This window comes from Cotesia glomerata, linkage group LG5 (assembly GCF_020080835.1).
Source record: "Cotesia glomerata isolate CgM1 linkage group LG5, MPM_Cglom_v2.3, whole genome shotgun sequence".
In the NCBI taxonomy this organism is placed as follows: Eukaryota; Metazoa; Arthropoda; class Insecta; order Hymenoptera; family Braconidae; genus Cotesia; species Cotesia glomerata.
In genome coordinates this window covers 22284153-22309209 of record NC_058162.1, presented here as the reverse complement: position 1 = coordinate 22309209, position 25057 = coordinate 22284153, and the positions used below count along the sequence as shown (strand labels likewise).

The following is a 25057-nucleotide window of genomic DNA, read 5'->3' as shown; positions in this document are numbered from 1 at the left end:
AACTGATAAATTCAATGACATTAAGACACCATGTTCCAGTGTATGACATGCCAGGTTTACACCGTGAAAAAATTTCTAAGCCACAGCTTAAAATTTTTCGAAGTGCTGAATCGTAAAAAAATTTTTAATTTTTAAATACCAATGGACTACAAATAGCCAGAAACTGATAAATTCAATGACATTAAAACACCATGTTCCAGTGTATGACTTATGCCAGGTTCACACCGTCAAAAAATTTCTAAGTCCCACAGCTTGAAATTTTTTTAAGTGTTGAATCCTAAAAAATTTTATAATTTTTAAATAACAATGGGCTACAAACAGTTAGAAAATGATAAATTCAATTACATTAAAACACCATATTCCAGTGTATGACTTATGCCAGGTTTACACCGTCAAAAAATTTCAAAGTTCCAAAGATTAAAATTGTTCTAAGTGTCAAATAGAATAATTTTTCGATTCATAAATATATGTGTAGATGAACAATAAGCTGCCTAAAACTGATACATAACTTGACATCAAGACACCATTTTCCGGTGTATCTTTAATGCCGGGTTTACACCAGCCAAAAAATTTTGAAGTCTGACTCCGGAGAAAATTTTTCATGATAAAAAAAAGTAGGTATGTTTTGGCTGAAAATGGATAAATAACATAAAGACAGCCGAATTTTTGTAGCTTCGCCGAACATAAACTCACACAAAAAACATTGCGACAAATTCAAACATCAAAATTCTAGCCGTTTTAGTATGTTATGTTAACTTTTTTTATTTTTGAGATTAGTGCACTTAATAATTAAACCTAATTTGCAACGAATCGATGATGTAAGAAAGTAAAAATATTAGAAATAAGGATGATCCTTTGTCTATTTAGTAAAATAAGTATTTTTACTTTTATTCACTCCATGAATAATTACATTAATGAATATATCATTCACAACAGTCTTAATGACTAAATTTATATTATTTGTAGGTTAACGCACAGTACAGAATGTATTGAAACTACGCAAGGCGCCTGCGTAAGTCAACAAATATTGAGATTTTTGGACAATATAAACAGTGAAGTTTTCAAACTAAAAAAAAATACATGTTAAAATTATTTTACTTATCCAATTCAAGTTATTTCCAGTCCATACAGATATAATTTTTTTTATTCAAAAAAAATTACTCTTAGACAGGACTGGAAAATTTTTAAGTTTTTAGGACTTACAAATTTTTTTGTCCTTTAAAATTTTTCATTCAACATGTTACACCAAAAAAATTAAACGTCTTAATGTCCTCTTATTTATTCATTTTAGGTTATTTCAAGTAAATATTTATTTTTTTTTGTTGAACAAAATTTCTCTTAGAATGGGATTTGGAAAATTTTTTACAGTAGTGTACGCGTTGAAAGTGATACACCAAGAAACGTTCATCTGATTTTATGTTATTTGTTCGTTTCAGGTCATTTCCAGGCGATCCATACCTACTTTCCTTATTCGAAAAAAATTTTCTCACTGACAACTCTGACAACTTTGTCACTGTCTGGAGATAAAAATTTTTTTTGGTGTATACTCGGTGTGAACTTGTGTTATATGATTCGAATTCACACCGAGTATATTGAGTGTATTTTTCATCTATACTTAGTGTTTATCCGAAAAATACCAAATATACCTACTGTATCCCCCCAGTATACACCACACCAAGTTTACACCGAATTTACACCTAGTATACACAGTGTATACGGATCCGCTAGGGTTATAGTTCATTTTTTTTTTTTATATTTCGTGTTACAAAATTTTTAACACAAAACATAAAAAAATGAACCGTAAATATTTATATTTAATACAAATTCCACAGTACAATTTGTTCATATGCATACCATAAATTTTTCACCCGTATTCAATCAGTTATAATACTGTTACAAATGAATACTAATAACATTTTACAAGACATTTAAAATTTTTAATGAACATAAAAAGTACATAACTTTAATATTTACAAATCTGAATTTCTTTATCTTAATGTAATGAGTCATTACATTGACTATCACTGATGACTATTAAATTTTTTAATTTAAAGTAAAGAAAACAAGCCTTAACATTATAATTATTTGATATTCATTCTAAAAAAACTATGTTTTTTAAAACATTTCTTTGCTCACAACAATGTATTGCAATTTTTTCATTATAATTGTAAAAAGAAGAGTCTAAAATTATATTTTTTTTTTTTACTTTAGACCACTGTTCAAACATATCACAATTTTAAATATTATTATAATTGGGAAAAAACAAATTTACTAAAATTATTAGTATTAAAATGATAAATACTCAAATCTTTGTCGACTCTTTGGGGTGTTCGGGTTCTTTAATTTTCTGCTCAGCTTTTAAGCGATCACTTCCTCTCTGAAACTATTCTTCAATACGATCTTGTACTTTATCCTTAGTTTCTCCGTACTTTTCCACCAAAAACTCTGTTGAAATAATTAACGAAGTTGAACAATTAAAATCATTTGAACACTACATAATATAAAAATATCAATATATATTTATATTTACTTGCCTTTGTCGATGTTATTTTCACTTAATCTTCGCCAATTAATGAAAAAAATCTGCATCCAGACTTAGAAATGCACTGAATATACTGAGTATAATTGATGTAGTCGGGACATTAGCTAAACTTGTAAGAGACTGCACGCGTTCTTGTATACGATTTATGGAACAAAAGATTTTACTTGTTAACGAAAAGATAACTAAATATTTACAAACAAAAAAATGTCAACAAATTGTTAGTTTAAAGTTGGCTCAATCTCATGACCAGTTGCACGGAGAAAAAAGTATTGCTATTATAGTGATCCAGTGGATCATGAACGTAGTATTGTGAATAGCTCAAAACAGTATCGTCATTTTGACGATATTATAACCTGATATACTCTATACTTCGGATTCTTATATGAACTTTCCATGGTATAGTGAATATGTCAAAACGTATTGCGATCATAAAGAAACGTTTCCTTACTACGGCGAAACGGATCGTGATTATCACGATTCACGACGCCTTCAGCGCCGCCACGCATAACCAAGTCTGAAACTCTTACGAGTAGATTTGTTTACAATTTTGGTGATGAAATAGTGATAATTACATAAATTACTTAATTAATATCAACAGCGATAAGGATGATTGGGATGTTGATAAATTACTCGAGTGGAATCTTGAAAAACTTGTGTCGATTTTTGAAGGCTATAGTAAAGAAATAAATCTTCCTATGTTAACTGTGTTAATGTCGTGTCCGTGGTTATTGTATATAATTCTACTGCGTTGAAAAGAAGAAACAATGTACATTATATATTGTATTCAATAAATAAAATTCTTGTTTTCATAAATAGTATATTACATACCTAGGCCAGTAAAATAAGAAATGTCTCAGATCACATGAAATTGTCGGCCGAGGTGAAGCCGAGGTCGACAAACATGTGATCTGAGGCTTTCTTATTTACTGGCCGAGGTGTGTATACTATTTTTCTGTTCGACGTAGCCAGAAAGCGGCAACTTCGTTTAGCGCAGCGGCCCGAAAGTTGATACGCTTTCTGGCCGGAGGACAGAAAAGTATATTACACACCTGGGGAAGTAAAGTAAATGCCTTCAGATCACATGTAATTGTCGGCCGAGGCGAAGCCGAGGTTGACAAACATGTGATCTGAGGCTTTCTTATTTACTTCCCGTGGAGTGTATACTATTTTTTGCTCGACGAAGGCGGAAAGCGGCAACTTTGTTTAGCGCAGCGGGACGAAAGTTGTCACTTTCCGCCCGGAGGGCAAAAAGACTTTTTAATAATTGCAATTATATTGTTGTCTTTTTTTTTTTAATATTATAAATTTACTATTATTTATTTTGTAAAGTGTAATTATTTTAATTACTGATATTTTTAATTTCTATTTTAATCGTGATTGATATTTTGAATTATTTATTTTCAGTGCATTATTTTTTCAATTTTGTTTAAATTGATGCTTATAAAGATTTTCCTTTTATTGATTTCTTTATTTACATATGTCGAAATTTTGATTTTTCTATTTTACCATAAAATTTTTAACCGGTATGAATCAGTGACGTGCACTGTATATAGTAAAATTTTTTTTTTTTAATTTATTAAATTTTTTTATTGTAGTACAGATTGCATAGAGTTGAGAAATTTTAAGTACAGTTTTGTTTTTGCCGAATAAAATATTATTAAGGAAGTCCTTTCACTCCAGTTGAGTAAAAACAACTGTAGTAGTCAATATTCGATAAATTAAAATAAAAAAAACCCATAAAAATTCCTAAAATTAAAAAATAAATAGTATATGAGGCATTAATCGTTAAAATTTTGAAAATTAAAAAAAAAAATAGTTAAATACAAAAATGAATTTGACTCTTGTAAATTAGCTGTTAGTAAGCTGTCCGTGATTTGACAACGCTGTATTTCATTTAATTACATTTTCATTTGCACAATATAACCTTAACCACGTTTAAGTTTTTGCAGTCAGTGTAAATAAATAAATAAATTAATTTGAATTTAATCATTTATACGCAGACAAAACTTTGAGGCGGGAAAATTTTAAATTTCACATATATGCTCTATCGATAAAATCGATGATTAGTTTACTTCACGTTCTTTTTTTTAATTTTTAAGGGATTAAAATAAAAGAAATAAATAATTAACCAATTGTTAATTATTTTATTAATAATTGCAGACACAGCTGCCGTCAAATATAAACAACATTTTTGAATTTGACAATTTTATGCTTCTGATTTACAAAATTGTTTATAGTTTATTAAAAATGAGTAAGTAATTTAAATTTCATTAATTATTTATAAAAAAATAATGAAGCTTATAATTAATTGATAACTTTATGTAAACAAAATACATATATTTTGTATATAAAGTATATATACTTCACTAATAAATATTTCCTTAAATCAAAACTCTTCTTCCTTGAACAATGTTTTTGACACAGTTTATAATTTTAAAATTTCAATGAAATTCGTTTCAATTATATAGTATAAAATATATACTGAAACTTAACAGTATTTAATACCTGCCATTAGAACAATAGAATTCTTTTTATTTTTTTATTAAAATGATATTTTCAGAAGAAAATTTTTAATTTTAACTTCAGTTTATCACTAATTTTGATTTTTCCTAACCTAAAATTTACAATAACACATAAAACTCCATAAAAACTATTGAAGAAAGAAATTTTCTTCATAAATAAATCAAAATAAACAAACCTTGAATTTTTTTTATTACAAGATCAATATTATACTTTTTAACCATAAATAAAAAAGAATACTAAAATCTCGAAAAATCAATCCAAAATATAGAATTCTATTGTCTAAACAGTTCTTATGTCCAAAAATGAATCAAAACTCAGGTGACCTCGGACGTTTGACAAATTTCTTCAATTTAACTAGATCTTCAACTTCCGCAAAGTACTCAATACCCATGGTATTCTTTTTCAAGGAATAAAAAGTAACTTTCCCTTTAAATTGGTCTTTTATCACATCCAACAAATTTTGTAAAGTACACTCAGGATTATTTCTAGTATCATAAGTGACTAATCTCTGGATTTTATTCTCAGAACGAAACAGGATTCTGATATTTTTATTTACTTGGCCATTAACTTTCTGTAAAGACGGATACTGGATTTCTTTATGAACTTCAACAAAAAATTCCGATGAGTCTGATCTATCTGAGTTGTTCGGTGCCATGTTCAACTACAAAAAAATTTAAATTAGTGTAAAGTTTCATAACCTCTAAAAATTTTTTCTTATCACTAGTCATTTACTTAGATTGAGTGATTGTTACCTTGATTTTTGTTAAAAAATGAATGTCAATATTGAAGACAAGTGACTTCTTCAATTGTTAAAAGTGACTTTTTTTTATTTATTTTCAGTATTTTCAGCAGTAGGCACTATGCAGGTTCAAGAAGCGTTACAACAGTCACAATTATGGAGGGAAAAAGGAAAAATGTTCTAACCCAACGTTCCGCTCGGTAAAGAAGTAACTCTGCTAATTTAAAAAACAAACTGAACCAACAGTTTTTTAAAAACTGCGAAGAAATACTCGCACAAAGGAGTTTAACAAAGATGACGGTATTTTTATAAATACTTAATATTTATTTTTTTTTTTTTTTTAAGTCAAGTTGAAACAAAAATATAAAAATTCTGTCTAATCAGTTTTATCAAATGATTTTAATTAATATTAAAAATAATTATGATACTGAAATTAGCAAACATCTGATCATTTTTTAAAAATTTTTGTGACAAATTCATTATAAAAAAACTTTATTTTTTAAAAATTTGCAATTGTAATTGTTTTTAATTTTTACATGTAGAATTTTTTAATCATAAATTTTTAATAATAACTTAGTTATAAAATTTTACAAAAATTGACAAATTATTGATTTCAGTATCGTGAATAAAAGAGAATGAAAATTTTATGTAATTTGTTAACAATACTTAACTTATAAATTGCAGGACAAAATATTTTATATAATTACATAAAATTAAATATGAATTTTGATCATCTATAATATCCTATAATTTTTGGAATTTTTACAACAAATAAATTATTATAAAAAAATATTTCCAAAAATTCGTACTTATAATTTAAAAAAATTTTTAAATGTGAAATTTTTCTGCTAAATTTTTTTCACTATAATTTAATTGTTATAAAAATCTAAAAAATCGTTAGGTCTGTTAAATTCAGTATCATTATTATTTTATCCAAACTGTACATCAGTCTTAAGATAAAATAATTTTGTATCAATTACATTTATATATAAATCTAAAAACTTGTATATTATAATTATATAAACTTATATTTATCAGTAAATTTTAAAATACGTTTGCATTATTTTATGCAAACGGATATTTTTGTATAAAATGAGACATAGGTATCAAAAAATTATATAAAGGTACCCAGAATAATAAATTTTTACAAAACTATTGACAATTATTTAAAAATTAGGTAAATTTTTACAAGTGGGGTCAACGATTTTAATTTTCATTTTTTTGAACGAAATTTCTATTTGATTTTATTGATATATTTTTTTTTCAAAAATCATAAAAAAATGAACAGTTGAAAAAAAAAAGTTGATTATCACAATTTTAACAATTTCCAAAAAAATTTTTTAATTTTTTAGAAAATTGTGATATTTTTTTTTTTAATTGTTCGTTTTTTTATGTACTTTTCAAAAAAAAAAAAAAAAAAAAAAAATAAAAGAAATAAAAGAAATTTTATCCAAAAACATGAGCCAAAATTTTTTCCAACTTTTGAAGGCAAAAAAGTTATCGAAATCTTTATTTTTTCCTTTCACGACATTTTTTATCATAAATGCACCGTAAAAACAAGCAGAAAAAAAATTAAAAAATGTTTATTTTTCACCTAGATATGGCCACAAATAGGGTGAACCCCACTTGTAAATAATTACCAAAAATTAGAAAACAAAACAAACAATTAAAAATCAAAGAAAGATTAATAAAAATAACAGGAGTAATTTTAATGTTGTATACAAAATGATGGTTTATTTAACTTTACTGAATGTTTGGTATCTTCTTTTTCAATATCAAATTATACAACAAATAGTTAATAAATCATACATGTATTTAACTTTGATAATTATTTATTCCTTATTATTAAATGTTTTAATATTTAGTTTTGTTTTATTATTGTTACCATAATATATTCTTACACTCTCTACCAACAAAGTCATTTATTGCTGTATGCATCGGTAGTGCATGCACCTAATATAAGAAAAATCACGATACAATAATTAAGCAAACAATAATAATGTGTTTTTCCATACTTATTGAAATATAAAAAAAATTTTAACAAACTAAGCTTATCCGCTTTGTGCCTTGAAAAAAGATAACTGCCAATAAAAGCACTGACAATGGGATTAAGATTTGTTCTACGGCATTAATATTCGGCACCAGGGGAAAACATGATAATTGTACATCCTATAAGCATTTCTAAAGTATATTATTTTCATTTAAAATTACGCCTGTAGTCTATGTACTCAATTGACAATTTCGCAATCTAATCAATCAATTCAATAATCATACTAATCACTCGTGATTCCATTATAAATCTAAACAATACGATCAACGGCACAGAAGATTTGTTTTATTGTATTTTTCTTTTTTTTTTTTTTTTTTAATTATTTTTTTTTATTTTTATAATAATGTAAAACGATTTACACTTAGGTGCTTGTACAATTGATTTGGAAGCACTTATAACAAAATATTAAATATCGATAAACCTTTTGTAAAACAAAAAAATTCTACAAAACTAAGCACCCTTTTATAAACAAATTAAACGTAAACACGCATAAAATAATAACTCATCAACCACACATAAAAAAAAATAACATACTTGCAGCGTTTACTCGTTCATTATTTTATTTGTTAGATTTAATATTATCTAATTAATTGAACACTTTGTTTTATTTGGATCATGAACGCCAATTAATCAACAGTTATAAACATACTCAATACAAGTAATTGCTATTTGTCCTGTCTCTCAATACACAGGCCCAGTGGCACGACTCGTTTTAATTACACAATAAAACATTATAAAAAATAATAAATGGTTTAACAGAAACAAATAATTAATATCTATTAATAAAACCGCGAAAATAAAAATATTCGCAGTTTATTAATTTGTTATTTTAAATGTTCAATATCAATCTCACTAAGAGTGTTTCAATAACATGAACGTACATTTCTTCTTTTATTTTATTTTACTTAATCTTTTCGTCGAAAAATTATTTACAAAGTCAACAACTACAAGTATCGGGCTTTTAAGTAATAAGGACACTCCCGTAATACACCAAGCTTATTTTCTTATTACTCATTACGTATTTTAGTTTTAAATCTCATGTGCCACTTATATTATTTATAAATCTCGCTGTAGTATTATATTGAGGAGCTAATCTTTGGCTTTAATTACCTGTTGTTAGCTCTATGAGCAAAATTCATAAGTAAAATAAAGTATAATAACAATTATTAATCAACAGTAGTTAATAATAGTAATAGTAATAAAATAATATAATAGTACTGTAATAACAGCGTATACTGGTATTTGTAATAGAATAAAAAAAGAAAAAAAAAAAATTGACAGAAAAAACAAACTTTTACAGCGACGTGGCATGGTAGTTGAAATATAAAAATGAACAAGCGTTAGATTTATAATTATCAGTGATTTGTAAAGGCGAAAGTGTCTCGGGCAGTGTTTCAGCTCTCTAAAAATATTTCTATTACTTTTTTCTTTCCAATTTAAAAACAAAGGTCAAAAAATCAAAACAAGGAATTTTTAATAATCTTAAAAAGTAATTATTGTTAATTTTTTGAGAAAATATTACACCCACAGTAGGAATATTTATTTAAATTTATAAGAATAAATATTTAACTTATCTAAAAGATTATTTTTAAAAATATTAATGTTAAAAAATTAAACAATAATTCTAGGTTGTGAATTTGGTACTGATTTTTTGACATTTGTAATAGAGATGTTTTTATTTGTCCAGCAACACTGCCGTGTCTCTTTTTCTTCTTGCCTAAAAAAGACAATTGATTAAAATTGTCGCGTTACTAAAGCCAAAAGGACGCATAAAATTTTTTTTCTCTAACTAGGGAATGTATAAAAGTAAAAATTTGGCTGAAAAACGCAAAAAAACAATTTTTTTTATCATACACCTTTTTGATTTTAAGAAAAAAATTTTCAAGCCAAAAGGGCTCATATGGAAAAATAATCGAAGTAGCTTCTAAAGACCTCAAAATGTTGAGATGTTACGAAAAAATCAATTTTAGGAAGTTAGACTGAAAAAACTAATACATCCCAATTTTTTTTAATTTTGAATTTTTCGTGTTTTGTAAAAATTCATCGAAAAAATTTAAAATAAAATTTTTTATTTCTCGTTAAAAAAAGTTAAAAATTAAAAAAAAATTGGACTGTTATTCAATTTCAAGTCAATTTGCAAAAATAAATTTTTTCGTTAGATCTCGACTTATCTTTAGGCTTTAAAAATTTTTATTCTTAAAGTTAAAAGGGAAAAATTTTTTTCAACCAGATTTTTACTTTTATTAATTCTCTACACGGAAAGAACAATATGACACTGGATATTATCCCAAATTATACTCAGTGATATTTGTGGTGAAAAAAAATTCCAGATAGTAGCTAGTATAATCCAGATTATACTGAGTGATATCTGGATTATACTCATTGTAACTCTTATTTCACCCAGTAATATCTCTGATTATCCCGCGTATAATTACACTGGAAAAATCCGAGATAGTATCCTGTATAATTTGGATTATACTCATCAAAATCTTGGATTATACTCAGTGATATCTCCGCCATTTTTTTTCTAGCACCTGCGCACTTAGCACTATCATATCTATTATATATTTTAGATATTAGGATAGTCAAATATTGTCTTAAATACTATCTGAAATTTTTTTTCACCACCGATATCACTGAGTATAATCTAGGATGATATCCAGTGTCATGTTCTTTCCGTGTAGTTAAAGAAAAAAAAAAAATTTTTTTACACTCCCTTTTGGTTTTAGTAACGCGATGTATTAACTCTAACAATATAAGACTAAAAATAAAGCGATACGAAACTTATAAATATTAAAAAATTCAACTGTCCGTGGCTATTGACTTTCTGGTCTCTTTGTTATTCTCAGTATTTGTGCAAGTGTCTTGAGTAATAGCAAGTATTTTATCTGTCTCATTAATCATAGGCGTTGAACTCTTGCTATCTTGACGTTTGATATCATTTTCAGGTATCTGTTCCTTCTGTCGTTTTTCAATCTCCGCCTTCAAGTTTTCAATATCCTGCTGACTAATTTGAACAAACAAGATCCCATTGATAACATTAAGTAAATCTAAAACAGATCCCATAGAAGGTGGCTGGATCTGAATGGGCGGCAAACTGAGACTAGACTTCCCAGTGTACAATTCATTCATTTTTTTCTGAAGCACCACAGCTTGCTGGGTCAAATGTCTCAGACAATCGCTGCTTTCCCGAGTCTTCTCGTGCTCTTCTCCTAGCTGTTGCTTGTAAATAGCGTAAGTTTCCTTCTCATTATTCAAGGCAGCACGGAAGTCTCCCATACACGACTGCGTCCTCGCGACCAAGTGATAAGAAACGGCAACTTTTAGCGAGCGAGGTCCATGGTATCTTAAATTGAGCGCCAGAGCGTGCTCAAGAAAACGTAAAGAAAGTTCATACTCCCCTACTGCGTGGAGGATGAGTGAAATATTGCTGTCGATAAGCGCTACCTCAGGATGATCCTCTCCGCAAACAAGCAAAGCCAAGTACCGAGCTCGATAGAGAAGTCTTAAAGACACAGATACTTGTCCGTTGGCAAACGAATAAAGCGCCAAGTGGATATACTCGGTGATGGTGTAAGGGTGATCGATACCACTCACACGCTCAGACATAAGAACCGCTTTCTGCTGAGTTGCTAGTGCTTCACCGTGATCGCCCATTATATAGTTCAATCTCGCGAGCATTCTCAAACACTGGGCTATTTCAGGATGCATTGCGCCATAAACGTTGTTCAGCAAATTAAGGGCTTCGCTTATCAATTCGTACCCGTCTTTGAGGTACCCCTGCTGAATTTTGCTCTGGCCAGTAGTGTAGAAATTATAAGCGTCACTAGCACGCGGATTAATATGCTTCACCACCGGGAATATGTTCAGAATATCTTCCTCAAAAAACGTAGCTCTATTTTTATTCTCAAAATTGTATTCACGCAAAAGAATTTGAATTCCTGTTTTAATACAGAACCCACGAAGGAGAGAAATTTTCTGGAGATTAAAATGCTCAATAGTAGCATCTAGCGACTCCGGAGCTAACGTTTCCCAATCATAGTAGCTCTTTAAGTCAGCTTTGATTTGCTGCCAAAGTGATTTAGGTGTCAAACTCGCCCACTCAACTTCTGACTGATGCGGGCCATTGTTTCTTCCTTTACGTTTATTACGTCGCTTCGCAGTTTTACTCTGCAGCTCCTCCAAGTTTAATTGCGGATGAGGAAGCTGTGCTGATGATAACAGACAATTAAGAAAGTGACTTATCGCCGCCGAGAGGCTCATTAACTCTGTTCCTTGCATGTAAGAGGTGAATATGTGCTTAGCTGATCTTAAAATCAACTCTGATACAGAAATACGATGCAAGTATTTAAGTTGAGGCACTATAGCCAGCATGACGGCTAATTTACCGAGATAACGAACGTTGATACCACGACCGTGGAGCGCTTCTACAAGAGTGCTGCCATCTGTCGCTGCAGCGGTGTGATCTAGACACTCGCGAATGAATGTCGGAAGCTGGACTGTAAGCAAAAAGTCAGCGGCGTCGCGAACTAATTGACGTTGTTTCTTTATAGCTTCACCATTCGGATCCGGGTGACGGACTCCTGGTGAATAGACGTCTGGGTTAAATTTAACATCAAATTCAGCCTCACGAAGACTTCCTACAGCCGCAGCGGCTCTACGAACTATTTCTTTGGTGCTTTCTTCCAGCTCTTGTTTCTCACCTCCTGTTATCGAGTCGGTGATACTCTCGACAATTTTCTTAGCTTCATCCGCTTCAATTGTCGACTGTTCGGAAGTTTCTTTATTACTATCAATTACCACAGCGCTAACAGACTCTTCCTTTTTAGCTTTAGCCTCATCTTTTTCGTTTTCTTTCTCCTTTTCCTTTTCCTTCTCGCCAATCGATTCTTTTTCCATCTGTTGGGATAACCTGGAAGAAGTCAACTGTTGCAAATGAACAGCAGCGTGTTTGATAAACTGAACATAGCGAGCCTCTACAAAAGAATCAATAAGCTCTTGTCTCAAACACGCTAACCGATGCTTGTGTTCAATTGGGAATCCCAGAGCTCGCGCTTCTTTGCTCAGCTCAACGCCATCTAGCTTCAAAAAATTAACATCTGGAGGAAATGTACGTAATAAATCTAATACGTAATGACGAGAGTCGTTTCCGATAATTCCTTTGCACTCTACGCTACTGCATAATTCTATTTCTTCACCCGCGTCGTTTATAACCTTGTGAGGCAAGATTTTTAACTGCTGACCAGCTTTGTTTAGCAGCTCCAGGTACTTTGGATGAGTCAAAACTGTTTTTCCAAAGTCTATAGACCCATAGACAACCGACTGCTCTTGCTCGCGTTCCAGAATTCCGGGAATAATTGACTGAGCAGTGACTCTGTAACCCCGGTAATCAATTACAACGGTGCCTAGAGTATAAAGACCTGGTAAATCAACAGCTGCGTAGACTCGCACACCCTGGAGGTCATTTCGCGGGGCAACAAAAGCCGCAGCATCTCCACCTAGCTCCTTATAGTGATCACGAACATCAAAACCTAGTGAGAAAAATATATTGTTCCATATAAACATCTGCATTTTGGCTTCTTCTCCAGGATTTATGGCCATTACGTTGCCGTCAATAACGGCGACTGCGCCTCGGGTCGCTGCGGCAACGAAATCGCTGTGTACTTTGAATATGGCACGTTCTCGGAGCAGTCTCTCGGGAAGATTTTTACGTGGTAATTCTCTGGTAGTTTGTAACTCTTCATTCCAGTCGCGCGTTTGTCCAGGTATGTGTTCCTCGTATCCCAGCTTCGCTGAAAAAGTATCTTCTGCGCGAATCGCGTCGATTGTATGCTCGGTTTGGGGGGCACACCAAGCGTACAGTTGATAAGGCGTCGCGACTCTCTCGAAAGGATGTCGCTGAGTTCTTCGGCGCTGCATCGCTGCGAATCCGCGTTTGAATGCTGGGCTTAGTTGGTTCAGCAGCTCGATCAAGCTGTGACACAGGTGGCTTGGAGTCGCTGGCTTTGGGTTAAACGTTTCCTTCGAAGACTGATTTACAAAAAAACCACGCGCGCACGCAGTTACATAATACTGCTTATCTTCTAAGGTAATCACCTGTAGATACATTAAATCTCCATGTAATTTCCTGTAACCTGGCGGTGGATTCCATCCTGATGTTGTTAAGACCTGGAAATATTATTCTATTAACTTAAAATACTTTTTTTTTTTTAAATATTAATAAATTATGAAGATGTAAAAATTAAAATTGCTAAATTTTTTAAAAGATTACAATAAATTATCTACAACTTCATTTAGATAAGTTATTTCTATTAAAACTTTTTTTTTTTTTGATTTAATAATTTTCTGAAGAAGTTTTATTGATTAATAAAAAAAAAATAAATACACTTCTAGTAGTGACTTGAACTTTAATTAATTCTTTCTTTTTTTTTTAATAATTATTTTTCTAGCTCTTGTAGAAAATATATGGGAGGTATGTTGGATTCTCTGAGCAAAAATAAATCCCAGTTACAAAACTTTTAGTTTTATATTTTAAATATTTTGTTCTTAGAAATATTTATTTTAGAAAAATTGTATATTTTATTTTATTAATTTTGAAATGTGAAAAATACATTTAAGGCACATTTGTGCAGCTAGAATAAGAAAGCCTGTATAGGCTTGATTTTATCACCTTAAAGTGTACAAAGTACTCCTTATTTTACTATGTGCAGTATAACCAAATATTACGGTCTTAGTTAGGAAGAAAAACATGTATTTTACTAAGGACAATACAGAAGGTTAGACCTCACAATAAAATAGTTTTAACATTATAGTTAGTCTGCGACTAAACTCGATTTTTTAAAAATAAAGATTCTATTTGAATCAATCTACGTAGATAATAATAATAATAATAATAATAATAATAATAATAATAATAATATTATTATTATTATATTTTCTCATTATTTATTATCAATCCTATCCATAATTTCCTACAAGATAGCTTGAAAAAAAAAATAATCGATTTTGGATGAAAAATGTTTATAATAATATAAATATTTATGAATTGTTAATCCTTGAATCAATTACTTAAAAATATACTTAAGGAAATTGTGTAAAAAGTAGAGTGAGAAACTTTAAAAAGAAAGTTTTAAGAAAAAGCTTTACAAAAAAAATTGATTTTTTTTTTAATTCTAAGTGCGTATTATTAATTCATTAAAATAATTTTAATTCGATATTTTAAAGTATAATTCAAACATAAAAATTTATCAAACATTAACGTTGTGTTAAAAAGATTAAAAAATGTAGATTGCTCATAAAAATGCAATGAAACGCATGCATTTATGGAAATCTAGTCGTCATTGAGTTAAAAAAGAGTAATGAGAGAAAGCCATTTCCAAGTAATTTTCCCTCAAGCTTCTTAAAGATTGATTGCTAATAATAATAAATATTTCATTGATATACTGAACATACTTTGAAATATTGATTATAAATTTAAGAATAGAAACACAGAAAAAAATTGAATTGAATTAAGTAAATAATTTTGAATAAACTACGAAATTTTTCTTGGTTTAAGTAAATTATACTTAATTCAAGAATTTTTCATCTTGATTCAAGACAATGAAACTTTTCAAAATTATTTGGTAATTATTTATAAGTGGGGTCCACCCTATTTTTGGCCATATTTAGGTGAAAAACTAACATTTTTTAATTTCTTTTTTATTCTGCTTGTTTTTACGGCGCATTTATGATAAAATATGCCGTGAAAGAAAAAAATAAAGATTTGAATAGTTTTTTTGCCTTTAAAAGTTGGAAAAAATTTTGGCTCTCATATTTTTGGATAAAATTTCTATTTTATCTTTTTTTGATATATATTTTTTTTTTTTAAAAGTACATAAAAAAATGAACAACTTAAAAAAAAAAGTTGAATATCACTACTTTCTAAAAAATTAATAAATTTTTTTGAAAATTTGTTAAAATTGTGATAATCAACTTATTTTTTTTTTAATTTTTCATTGTTTTATGTATTTTTGAAAAAAAATATATCAATAAAATCAAATAAAAATTTGATTTTCATTCAAAAAAATAAAAATTAAAATGGTGGACCCCACTTGTAAATAATTATAAATTATTTTCTTGGTTCAAAAATTTTCCTCTTGATTCAAATTAATTTTTGTTTTCATTGAATGAATTAATAGGATTGCTCATAGCAATATTGTTGAATAAAAAATTAAAAATATCGAAAGAAAAAGTACCTTTAAACACGGCGGGCATTTCTGTTCTTTCGCCTGAGGTTGAAGAGGTAAAAGCGGCCTTTCCTTGGACCCCGGTATAATATAATCAGGAGGCGTGCAATCGATAGCATCTGTCCGTGTTTTTTTCTTCTCCATAATGTCTCCATTGGTAACGACATTCAAAAAGGACAAACTGCTGCACTCTACCCCGTTATAAGCGTCTGCCGGATCGACGGATTTAAGTAAATCGCGCACATGTCTCACATGAATCCGGGCCTCGCGCATCGTGTAAGGCTCCTCAACGACCTTGATGATCGAGCCCTCTTTCAGCCCCTCGATGTTTTTCAACTCCGCAAAATTATCTAGCGTGTTGCCGTCGAGCTGCAGAGAGAAACACGTGCGATGGCATGTGTCCTCGCGGTCCATCAGCAGTTGGTGGATTTCCTGGACCAGCTCCATGCTCGAGACCTGGATGTCAAAGGGCTCGCCACCCGGGCTCACGATTTTAACCGTGAAGCCCATGTCCTGTATAAAAACTACTTCCTGCTCGCCATCTTTTTCCTTGTCGTCAGCGTCTTTTTCTTTGTCTTTTTCCTTCTCCCCCTCCTTCGTAGCCTCTACTTCACCCTTCTCCAAAATATTATCACTGGAATTGCTTCCATTCGCCTCGTTATCTTGCTGCTCGTCATCTAAAAAATTTAATTTATAAAATATGAATTAATATAACTTGTTATGATAATAATAGTAATAGTAGTTTATAATTTATAATGAATAACAAACAGATAACTACGGAGAAGACCAAGAAGAATTCGTTTTAGACAGAGGAATAAGAGGGGTAGCACGGACTCCCTTGCATTCACGAGTAAACTTATAAATACACGCAATGTAAATCAGAGTGTACTCCTAAATGCCAAAAGTATTTTTATCAGCAAACTATTTATATGAAATTTATGTGTACATTTTAAACGACAGTATTGTAAAAAAAAATGTTATAAACATTGAAAATTTTTTTAATAATAATAATTATTATTATCATTAAAAAATTAAAGTTAAAAAAAAATTGTCGGTAATTATTTACAAGTGGGGCCAAACCTATATTTGGACATAAAAAATGATAGACGAATTGATGGATCATATTTTTTTTTTAACTTCTTTGTTTTTACGGCGAATTTATTGTGGTGATATCGAAAATATAAAAAAAATAATATTTCAATTAAAAAATCATCTTTGATAGTTGGAAAAAATTTTGGATTTCATGTTTTTTGATAAAATTTCTATTTTATCTTTTTTTGATGTTTTTGATATATTTTTTTTTGAAAAGTACATAAGAAAACAAACAATTTAAAAAAAAAAATTGAATATCACAATTTTCTAAAAAATTTATCAATTATTTTGAAAATTTGTTAAAATTGTGAGTCAATTTTTTTTTTAATTGTTTATTTTTTTATATATTTTTAAAAAAAAAAGTATATCAATAAAATCAAATAGAAATTTCGTTCAAAAAAATGAAAATGAAAATTGTTGACTTCACTTGTAAATATTTACCAAATTTTCTTATTAATTTCATAAATCTTTCAATAAATTTATAGAAACTTAAAAAAAATTTTTTTTAATTTATTTAATAAAATAAAAAATATTGTTAATTTTTTTTTTTTCAACTGTAAATGTATAAGTTAATTATTATAATTAACTTATACATTGGACAATTGTCAATTGGACACTGACTTAGTGCATCCTATCTAATTGTTAATTACTATCAAATAATATATGATCAATTTATCAGATAAAGCATAGACTTACTACTATTAATTTTATATTTAAGCTTTACTATAATAAAACAATTGTTATATTCATTTCTTTTTCTATGGAACCCAATTATTGGCATTGCTGTAGGGTTCAATGTACTGTTAAAATAAATAAATAAATAAATTATAAAATTTTTATTAAATATTCAACAATTTTCTAAGAACTTAACGAAATATTGCAAGTAATTAATTAATTTTTTGCATTATAATTATTTATAAAATTATTTTTATATTTATCATTGTTATTATTATTTCTGTTTTTAATATTATAATTTAAAAAAGCGCCAACAAATGTTATTAGCAAATCAATTCAGATAACCACGGGTTATCTCTTTTCATTTAGTGTATATTCTTTTGAAAGATTACTCAGCACTCAATAATTAATGGAATTGCTCCATAATAAAAATTAAATAAACAACAAAAGTTAAATAAATAAAAAAAAAACAGAAAGACACTGAACTAAAAAAGCAAAAAGTGCTTCATTCTCACATTCTCTTGTTCTTTTACTTTTTTCGTTCTTACTCCCCTCCTTTAAATGGTTTCCTCTACCCGTGGGTCTCTGGGTAGGTTTCAAGTCCAAGGTTTCATGAATTAAAATATTCAATTATTCAATAAGCCTAACAATATTAAAACAAAAAATAAACTAAAATAATATCAAAATGAATCTCACGGCGAAAAAAACACCGAAATGTTAAATATCACGCCGGGAAAAAAGTAAGAAACCACGTTGTCTGTCACGTGGTCTCATACTTTGGTATTCGGGTACACTAGCCTTTTTTTTCGTGTTAATTTAAAAATCTATTTACACTATTTGTATACTTAAATAAGAAAGTCTCAAAGTTTTTTAAAAAAAATACTTTAGGAGTAAAATATTGCGAGATGATGCAACCTTGTAATTTAACTTGCAATGTACGGTTAATATCTCGCATAAATTCTCAGTGGAATAATTCATAATAATTACAGCGGGATTATTTAATCAACTAATTGATAGCTCCAATAAATTAGTACCCTTGACAATGAATAATTATTATAATGAGGAACAATAGTCGTAGTAAGTAGTAAAGTAAAAAATAACTTGAATTGAATTATTAAAAAGTATATAAGTGTAATAATGTGAGTATCGAGCTCACATGACCACGAGACCTCGAAGCTGTATGTGCAATTGAATGTTATATAACACATGAGAGTGCGATGCCCGGTATCTTGAAGAGACTCGCGGTTTTTATTAACACAAAATAAGAATTAACTAAAAAATGAAATAAATAAATAAAGTAGTATTATTATTTAGATAAAATATACTTGGAGAGTTATCTCACCAACACGTTTGTCGTTCCCATTAACCATCGGAATTTGTACGGCTCCATCCTTGCCGTTTGCTTCAACTTGAGACCCAAGAGCCATGTCCCACTTAAAACTCTCGTCAATAAATTTAAATAACTTTGTCACCACAGTTATTAATATTTATAATATAGATTTTATGCTGGATAAAACTCTGGTTTTATTTAAAATATTTAGGAACTGTTAAATAAAATTTAAACACTTAAAAATAATTAATTCAATTACTGATGAAAATCACGGCAACGAGGCCGTGAACAGTGTGGAGAATTATCCGCGGTGATACTGCTGCTGCTGCTGCTCCCAAGAATTAGACGGTGGAAATCGTAATTGTTCTCTATTACTGCTCGCTAGTAGTATAGTTGCTTTTTCTTCTTCTTCCTCTTCGCTCCTCATGTTTTTTATATTTATCTGTCTCTTTATCTGTATGATATATTTATACCTTGTATTATATATGTACACAAAACTAACTATATATATATTTATCTCTGTTTCTAGTGAACCACTGCTGCAACAGTCACTCCCTGACCAACCATCATCTTCTCTCTTTTTTTAATTGTCATCCTAAGCGCTGAGTCTGACTGAGAGAGAAAAATTATCACCGCGCAAACTAATACCGCTAACGCTCTCTGGTGAGTTTTATTCGAACTATTATTAAACTTATAAAAAATATATACTTGCTGTATATCACATAACCTCGTAACGATCGCTAATTCGTCGCCGTAAAAAAAGCAAACAATTGTGCATATTACATCGATTTATTAAGCTTTGTTATAATTGTTTTATTTATTAATACTAAGAAGAAAGACTGCTTGTATTTTTACATAATTTTTTTAATTTATATCTTTATACTGATTTGTTATTCTTTTTAAAATTGTGATTAATTGTCGAGATGGCTGAGCTAGAGCAACCCGAATTTCATCTTGGACCCGATCCCAATGTCACGTATCCAATTCAAGTTCAATATTGTGGAAACTGCTCTCTTCCTCTTGAAGTAAACTTTTAATTATTTATCTTTTTTAATAAAATAGTTTTACTTTGTTAATTTAATGAAAATTTAATTAGCAGAAATATGACAATTTTTAGGATTTTTATTATTGACAAAATTTATTTTTAAAAAATTAAAATAAAATATTCTATATCTTAAAAATTTTAAAAATTATAAATACAATTTTTTGGAAAACTTTTTTAGTAATGTTTTAATTGATAAAAAAAATTGTCAAGTCTGCTGATTTGAGAATCATGTAAATTTTCTTGAATATAAGGAACTTTTTGAGCAAAAGTTGAGAGAAATGATAGCTAATTATTGAATTTTACTTCATTTTTCAATCAGTTTTGTAATTATGAATTTTTTCTTTGAACAAACTGATTGATTTAAGATGAAAAATTTTGAAATTGTTTATAATACTAAAGTTAGCCGACGTTTTTGACTTTATAATTTTTTTTTTTCATTTATTCAAGAACTAAAAAATATTTTTCAAAAATTGCACTTATAGTTTTTCTATTTTTTTACAAATGAAATTATTTGTAATAATTTTTTCATAAAAAAAAATTTTAGATATCGGCTAACTTTTTTTTTGTTTCACCGTTCACAATATTTTAACTCATAAAAAGAATTTTTTATGAACAATTAAATATTTTTTTCTTTAACGTTCATTAAAAATAGAATAATAAAAAACAAAGATATCTGATAGTTTTTCGAATTTTTTTAACAAATAAACTATACCAAGAAAAATTTATTCGAAAAATTCCATCTTTAGAAGCTTTAAAAATTATCGATGTAATTTTTCAAAAATAATTTTCTAGAGCTTTTTTATATTTCAAGAAAAATCAAAAAATTATCGTGACTGCTAATTTCATGATACTAAAATTAGCCGAGGGTCAGTAATTTTTTATTTTTTTCTATTAATTAAATTTGAACTAAAAAAATATATATAAAGAATTGCACGAATAATTTTTAAAATTTTCTACAGGTGAAATTTTTTCTTTTAGTAGAAAAAAATTTTTTTCAATAAAATAAATGATCAAAATTTTCAGATGTCGGCTAATTTAATGATATTCATGCTATTTTCAGTGTCATAAAAATGGACATTTTTAAAAATTTATTTTCGTTTAAATTGTTTATTTCAACACCTAAAATATAAAAAGAATTAGTAGAATTACGTGTACATATTTTATTAATTATTTCCGGTCGATATAAAATTTTTTGTTAAAATTAAAATCTTTAAAATTAATAAAAAATGTATTTTTTCAAATTATAACGATCATAAATCCACTGTTGAATAATAGAATAATTAAAGAATCTAAATGACCGTGAAACTAAACAATTACAAAAAATTGTAAGAAACAGAAATAATTTTTCAATGAAACAAAGATTATGAAGCCTTGATAATTATCCATCGCTTATATAACAAACATTTTACCATTCTTAATTACAATTTATAAGATAAACGAGTAATTATACTGACAAAAATTCTTATAAATTTTGATTAATAATAATTATTATATTGCAGTACTGTGAATACTACCCAGAGTACGACAAATGTAAGCAATGGCTGGAAAGAAATCTTCCAAAAGAATTCGAGAAGATGAAGCTGATGGAAGACGGAACCGCTGAGTCTGGTGCTGGTGATGATGAGAAGAAAAGACAGAAGCGAGGTGGTAAAGGGATGCTAAAAACCAAGAAGAAAGAGGATGTTCCTAAGCTGATTACTGTTTCTAGAGCCCCTAGGGGTAAAAAGAAATCAGTAACAGTGGTCACTGGCCTCAGTACTTTCGGTAATTATTTTTTTTCAATTACTGTTACCTTCCAGTACTTAATTGACGTCGGTTTAAATGTATTAATAATTAATAAAGATAGATAGTTATTATTTTAAGCCTGTTACCCGATTCAATTCTTAAAGAATGTTCAATTTTTTATTATCATTTTTTCACTATAATATTTTTCGTATGAGGTCTCATACCATCAGAGAAAATCTTAGGTGAAAATACAACAATTAAAATTTATTTTCGACAAATTTTTGTTAAATAATGTGTAAAGATGTAATTTTTTCTAATGTATTATTAATGTTATTAAAAATGTATTAATAACGTTATTTTTTTAGATATTGATCTGAAGGTCGCAGCCAAGTTCTTCGGAAGTAAATTCGCTTGCGGTTCTAGTGTCACTGGAGACGACGAAATAGTTATTCAAGGAGATGTTAAAGACGACTTGTTTGACGTAATTCCGGAAAAATGGCCACAGGTATATTTTTTTCATAAAACACTTCAATTATTTTTAATAAAGTTTTTTATTCTGTATAAATATATATTTGATTACAGATTGACGAAGACTCAATCGACGACTTGGGAGATCAGAAGAGATGATAAGTTTATAAAATTTCATACAATCGCACAATATTTATCACACCTCAGATATTAACAATAAAGAAAATGTAAATAAAATAAATAATTAACTTGTATTCTTCGCGCTTCCGTCACCTAAATGGATTTGAACCAGCTCCAGTAAACTATCAATTTCAGCTTCACTCAAACGACCATCATCACTGGCCTCGACAATCTAAAAAATTATATTATTAGAATTATTTGAAAGTTTGTTTATTTATTAAATCAAATTTTCTTACCAGTTGCATTTCCAACGGAGTGCTCGGGCTTAAATTCAACAAAGCCAACTTCTCACATTTGGTTAACTTGAATGGTTGAACGGCCTTCAAAAAATTTTTTATTTTTTCAGGAGTTTGAGTACTGCAGGGAGTTCCATTTAAATATTTTATTGTGGAAAAAAATACTGTAGCTTGTGGTTGATGATTTTTGTTCTTTTTATTGGCTTGCTTTTCGTTTAATAGCGCCAGTACTTCATAATTACTTAAATGAGCCACGTTTTCTTCAACCCTATAACCATTAAGACAAGTTATTATTTTTAATTATTAAGATTTTTGACACCTGATCATCTGTTTGTTTATCAACAAATTAAATTACAAAAACATGCTTTTTTTCAAAATTCAAGTTTACTTTTTTCAGTATAAATATTATGAAATTTCATATTTTTGGTATTGAATACATAATAACAACTAGCAACCTGCAGTCACTGTGATTAAAATTAATTTCGTAGATGTTTGATAATTTTTATAATATTTTTGACAAAAAAATTATGGCAAAAATAAATAAGAACAAAAAATTGACATGTAGAAATTTTAAAAAATTAAAGATGCAATTTTTTAAAAATAATTTTTCGGAACAAATTTGTTTGTTAAATAAAATTAAAAAATTGCCAATGTGACTGCCGAGATTTACGGATTGTGAAGAGGAAAACTTTGGTTTTACGATTTTTTGATATTTCTATCGTACTATACATTTGGGTACTTTTTAAATAAATTTAAAAAATAATTATGATATGATAAGATCAATTAAAAATAATTTAATGGACAAATGTGACAGAACAAATTTATAGGGCCAACAAACTATTAAAAATTCCTCCAAAAATTTGACATAAAAAATTGATGAAAATGAATTTGCAAGATATTTAATAATTTTAATAATTTTTTTAACAAATAAATTTCATATTTTTGGTGTTGAATACATAATAACAATTAACAACCTGCAGTCACTGTGATTAAAATTAATTTAGTAGATATTTGATAATTTGTATAATATTTTTGACAAATAAATTAAGGCAAAAATAGATAAGAAAAAAAATTGACATGTAGAAATTTTAAGAAATTAATAAAATGCAATTTTTTTTAAAGTAATTTTTCAAAACAAATTTTTTTATTAAAAAAAAATTAAAAACTGGCCAAGTCTACTAACTATAATGCCATAAAAAATTTACTATCACTGAAAAATATATAAAACCGTGAGTAGGCACTAATTCTTATCAAGACCCTTCCAAATATACTAAATTTAAATGAAAATGAAATTAACCGACATCTAAAAATGTTGATAAATTTATTTTATTAAAACTATTACAAAAAAATAAGAAAAAAAATTTCATCTAAAAAATTTGAAAAACTACAGTGCAATTTTTAAAAATATTTTTAGTACTAATTAAATGATTAAAAAAAAAAAAAATCAAAAAATTAAAAATGTCGGCTAACTTCTGTATTATAAATTTAATTTTAAAAAACTTATTTTATCATATAAACATGCTGGAGATAAAATTTTCCTGATCCTCTTAATTATATCGATTAAATCAAAATTAAATATTTTACTTACACTTCCATAATACTTTATATAAATAACAGTGTTTTTTAAATATTTTGTCACTTTACTTCCAAATGATAACCTGTTAATCCACTGATTTTTGACGAAATTAATAAAAAACTGAACCTTTACAATGACTTGAGATAAACAACAAAGCACATGGAGTTATTGATGGTCTATAGTTTAGTCTCAATATTATGAATATAGTCACACAAAAATGTCTGCTAGCCTCTTTTCAGACTAGAAGATGTCGCCACCAGAATAGTAGTAAATTTGAAATAAAATTTTATCTAACTGAAAAAAATTAAAAAATAATAATTAATAAGATGGAAAATCATGTTTTATCAATTAAAAAACAATAAGGTCACTTGACATTTGAAATTTTTACCAATAAATGAAATCACAGGAGAATTTATCATGACCTCAAAAACATGACAAAAGAATTGGAGTAAGTGGTTGAGTTCTTTGTTGCCAATTACAAAAACAGTGTCATTAAAAAAAAATAAAAAAATAAATAGTGTTATTATTTTTTCAGATTGTATTTAAAAGGTAAAAAGATAATTTATTTATACGTAAATAATTTATATAATAACATATAAATATATGGGGTACAAGTGAGTGTCTCAGCTGATAGAAGAACGGCGCATGAAC

General features: G+C 28.2%; 3 protein-coding genes and 1 long non-coding RNA gene across 4 annotated transcripts; 1 reads left to right on the top strand and 3 right to left on the bottom strand.

Moving 5' to 3' along the window:
• Window positions 1-5639: 5639 nt before the first annotated feature.
• LOC123265337 lies at window positions 5640-6168 on the bottom strand. Its single transcript, XR_006509558.1, has 2 exons — window positions 5818-6168; window positions 5640-5726 (listed from the first exon to the last, which is right to left on the bottom strand). It is a non-coding gene; the product is annotated as an uncharacterized LOC123265337 (long non-coding RNA).
• A 4246-nt stretch (window positions 6169-10414) lies between these two features.
• On the bottom strand, window positions 10415-19511 carry LOC123265717 (clustered mitochondria protein homolog). Its single transcript, XM_044729585.1, has 3 exons — window positions 19189-19511; window positions 16089-16756; window positions 10415-14022 (listed from the first exon to the last, which is right to left on the bottom strand). Exons 1-3 carry the CDS (start codon window positions 19271-19273, stop codon window positions 10657-10659), a joined length of 4119 nt encoding a protein of 1372 aa, XP_044585520.1. The 5' UTR covers window positions 19274-19511; the 3' UTR covers window positions 10415-10656.
• A 382-nt stretch (window positions 19512-19893) lies between these two features.
• On the top strand, window positions 19894-22655 carry LOC123265724 (density-regulated protein homolog). The gene is made up of 4 exons (XM_044729601.1): window positions 19894-20201; window positions 21721-21985; window positions 22312-22451; window positions 22529-22655. The coding sequence occupies exons 1-4, from the start codon at window positions 20100-20102 to the stop codon at window positions 22571-22573; spliced, it is 552 nt and encodes a 183-aa protein (XP_044585536.1). The 5' UTR covers window positions 19894-20099; the 3' UTR covers window positions 22574-22655.
• Window positions 22479-24689, bottom strand: LOC123265726. Its single transcript, XM_044729603.1, has 3 exons — window positions 24419-24689; window positions 22831-23098; window positions 22479-22766 (listed from the first exon to the last, which is right to left on the bottom strand). The coding sequence occupies exons 1-3, from the start codon at window positions 24424-24426 to the stop codon at window positions 22659-22661; spliced, it is 384 nt and encodes a 127-aa protein (XP_044585538.1). The 5' UTR covers window positions 24427-24689; the 3' UTR covers window positions 22479-22658.
• Window positions 24690-25057: the final 368 nt, after the last annotated feature.

Bases quoted from the DNA above. Each gene is read 5' to 3' on its own strand.
- LOC123265717 (XM_044729585.1), bottom strand. From the start codon at position 19,273: ATGGCTCTTGGGTCTCAAGTTGAAGCAAACGGCAAGGATGGAGCCGTA. The intron at 16,757-19,188 runs GTGAGATAACTC...TAAATTTTTTAG, and splicing joins TGGGAACGACAAACGTGTTG to ATGACGAGCAGCAAGATAAC. The intron at 14,023-16,088 runs GTACTTTTTCTT...TAATATTTCCAG, and splicing joins AATGCCCGCCGTGTTTAAAG to GTCTTAACAACATCAGGATG.
- LOC123265724 (XM_044729601.1), top strand. From the start codon at position 20,100: ATGGCTGAGCTAGAGCAACCCGAATTTCATCTTGGACCCGATCCCAAT. The intron at 20,202-21,720 runs GTAAACTTTTAA...ATTATATTGCAG, and splicing joins ACTGCTCTCTTCCTCTTGAA to TACTGTGAATACTACCCAGA. The intron at 22,452-22,528 runs GTATATTTTTTT...ATTTGATTACAG, and splicing joins TTCCGGAAAAATGGCCACAG to ATTGACGAAGACTCAATCGA.
- LOC123265726 (XM_044729603.1), bottom strand. The intron at 22,767-22,830 runs GTAAGAAAATTT...ATAATTTTTTAG, and splicing joins CTCCGTTGGAAATGCAACTG to ATTGTCGAGGCCAGTGATGA.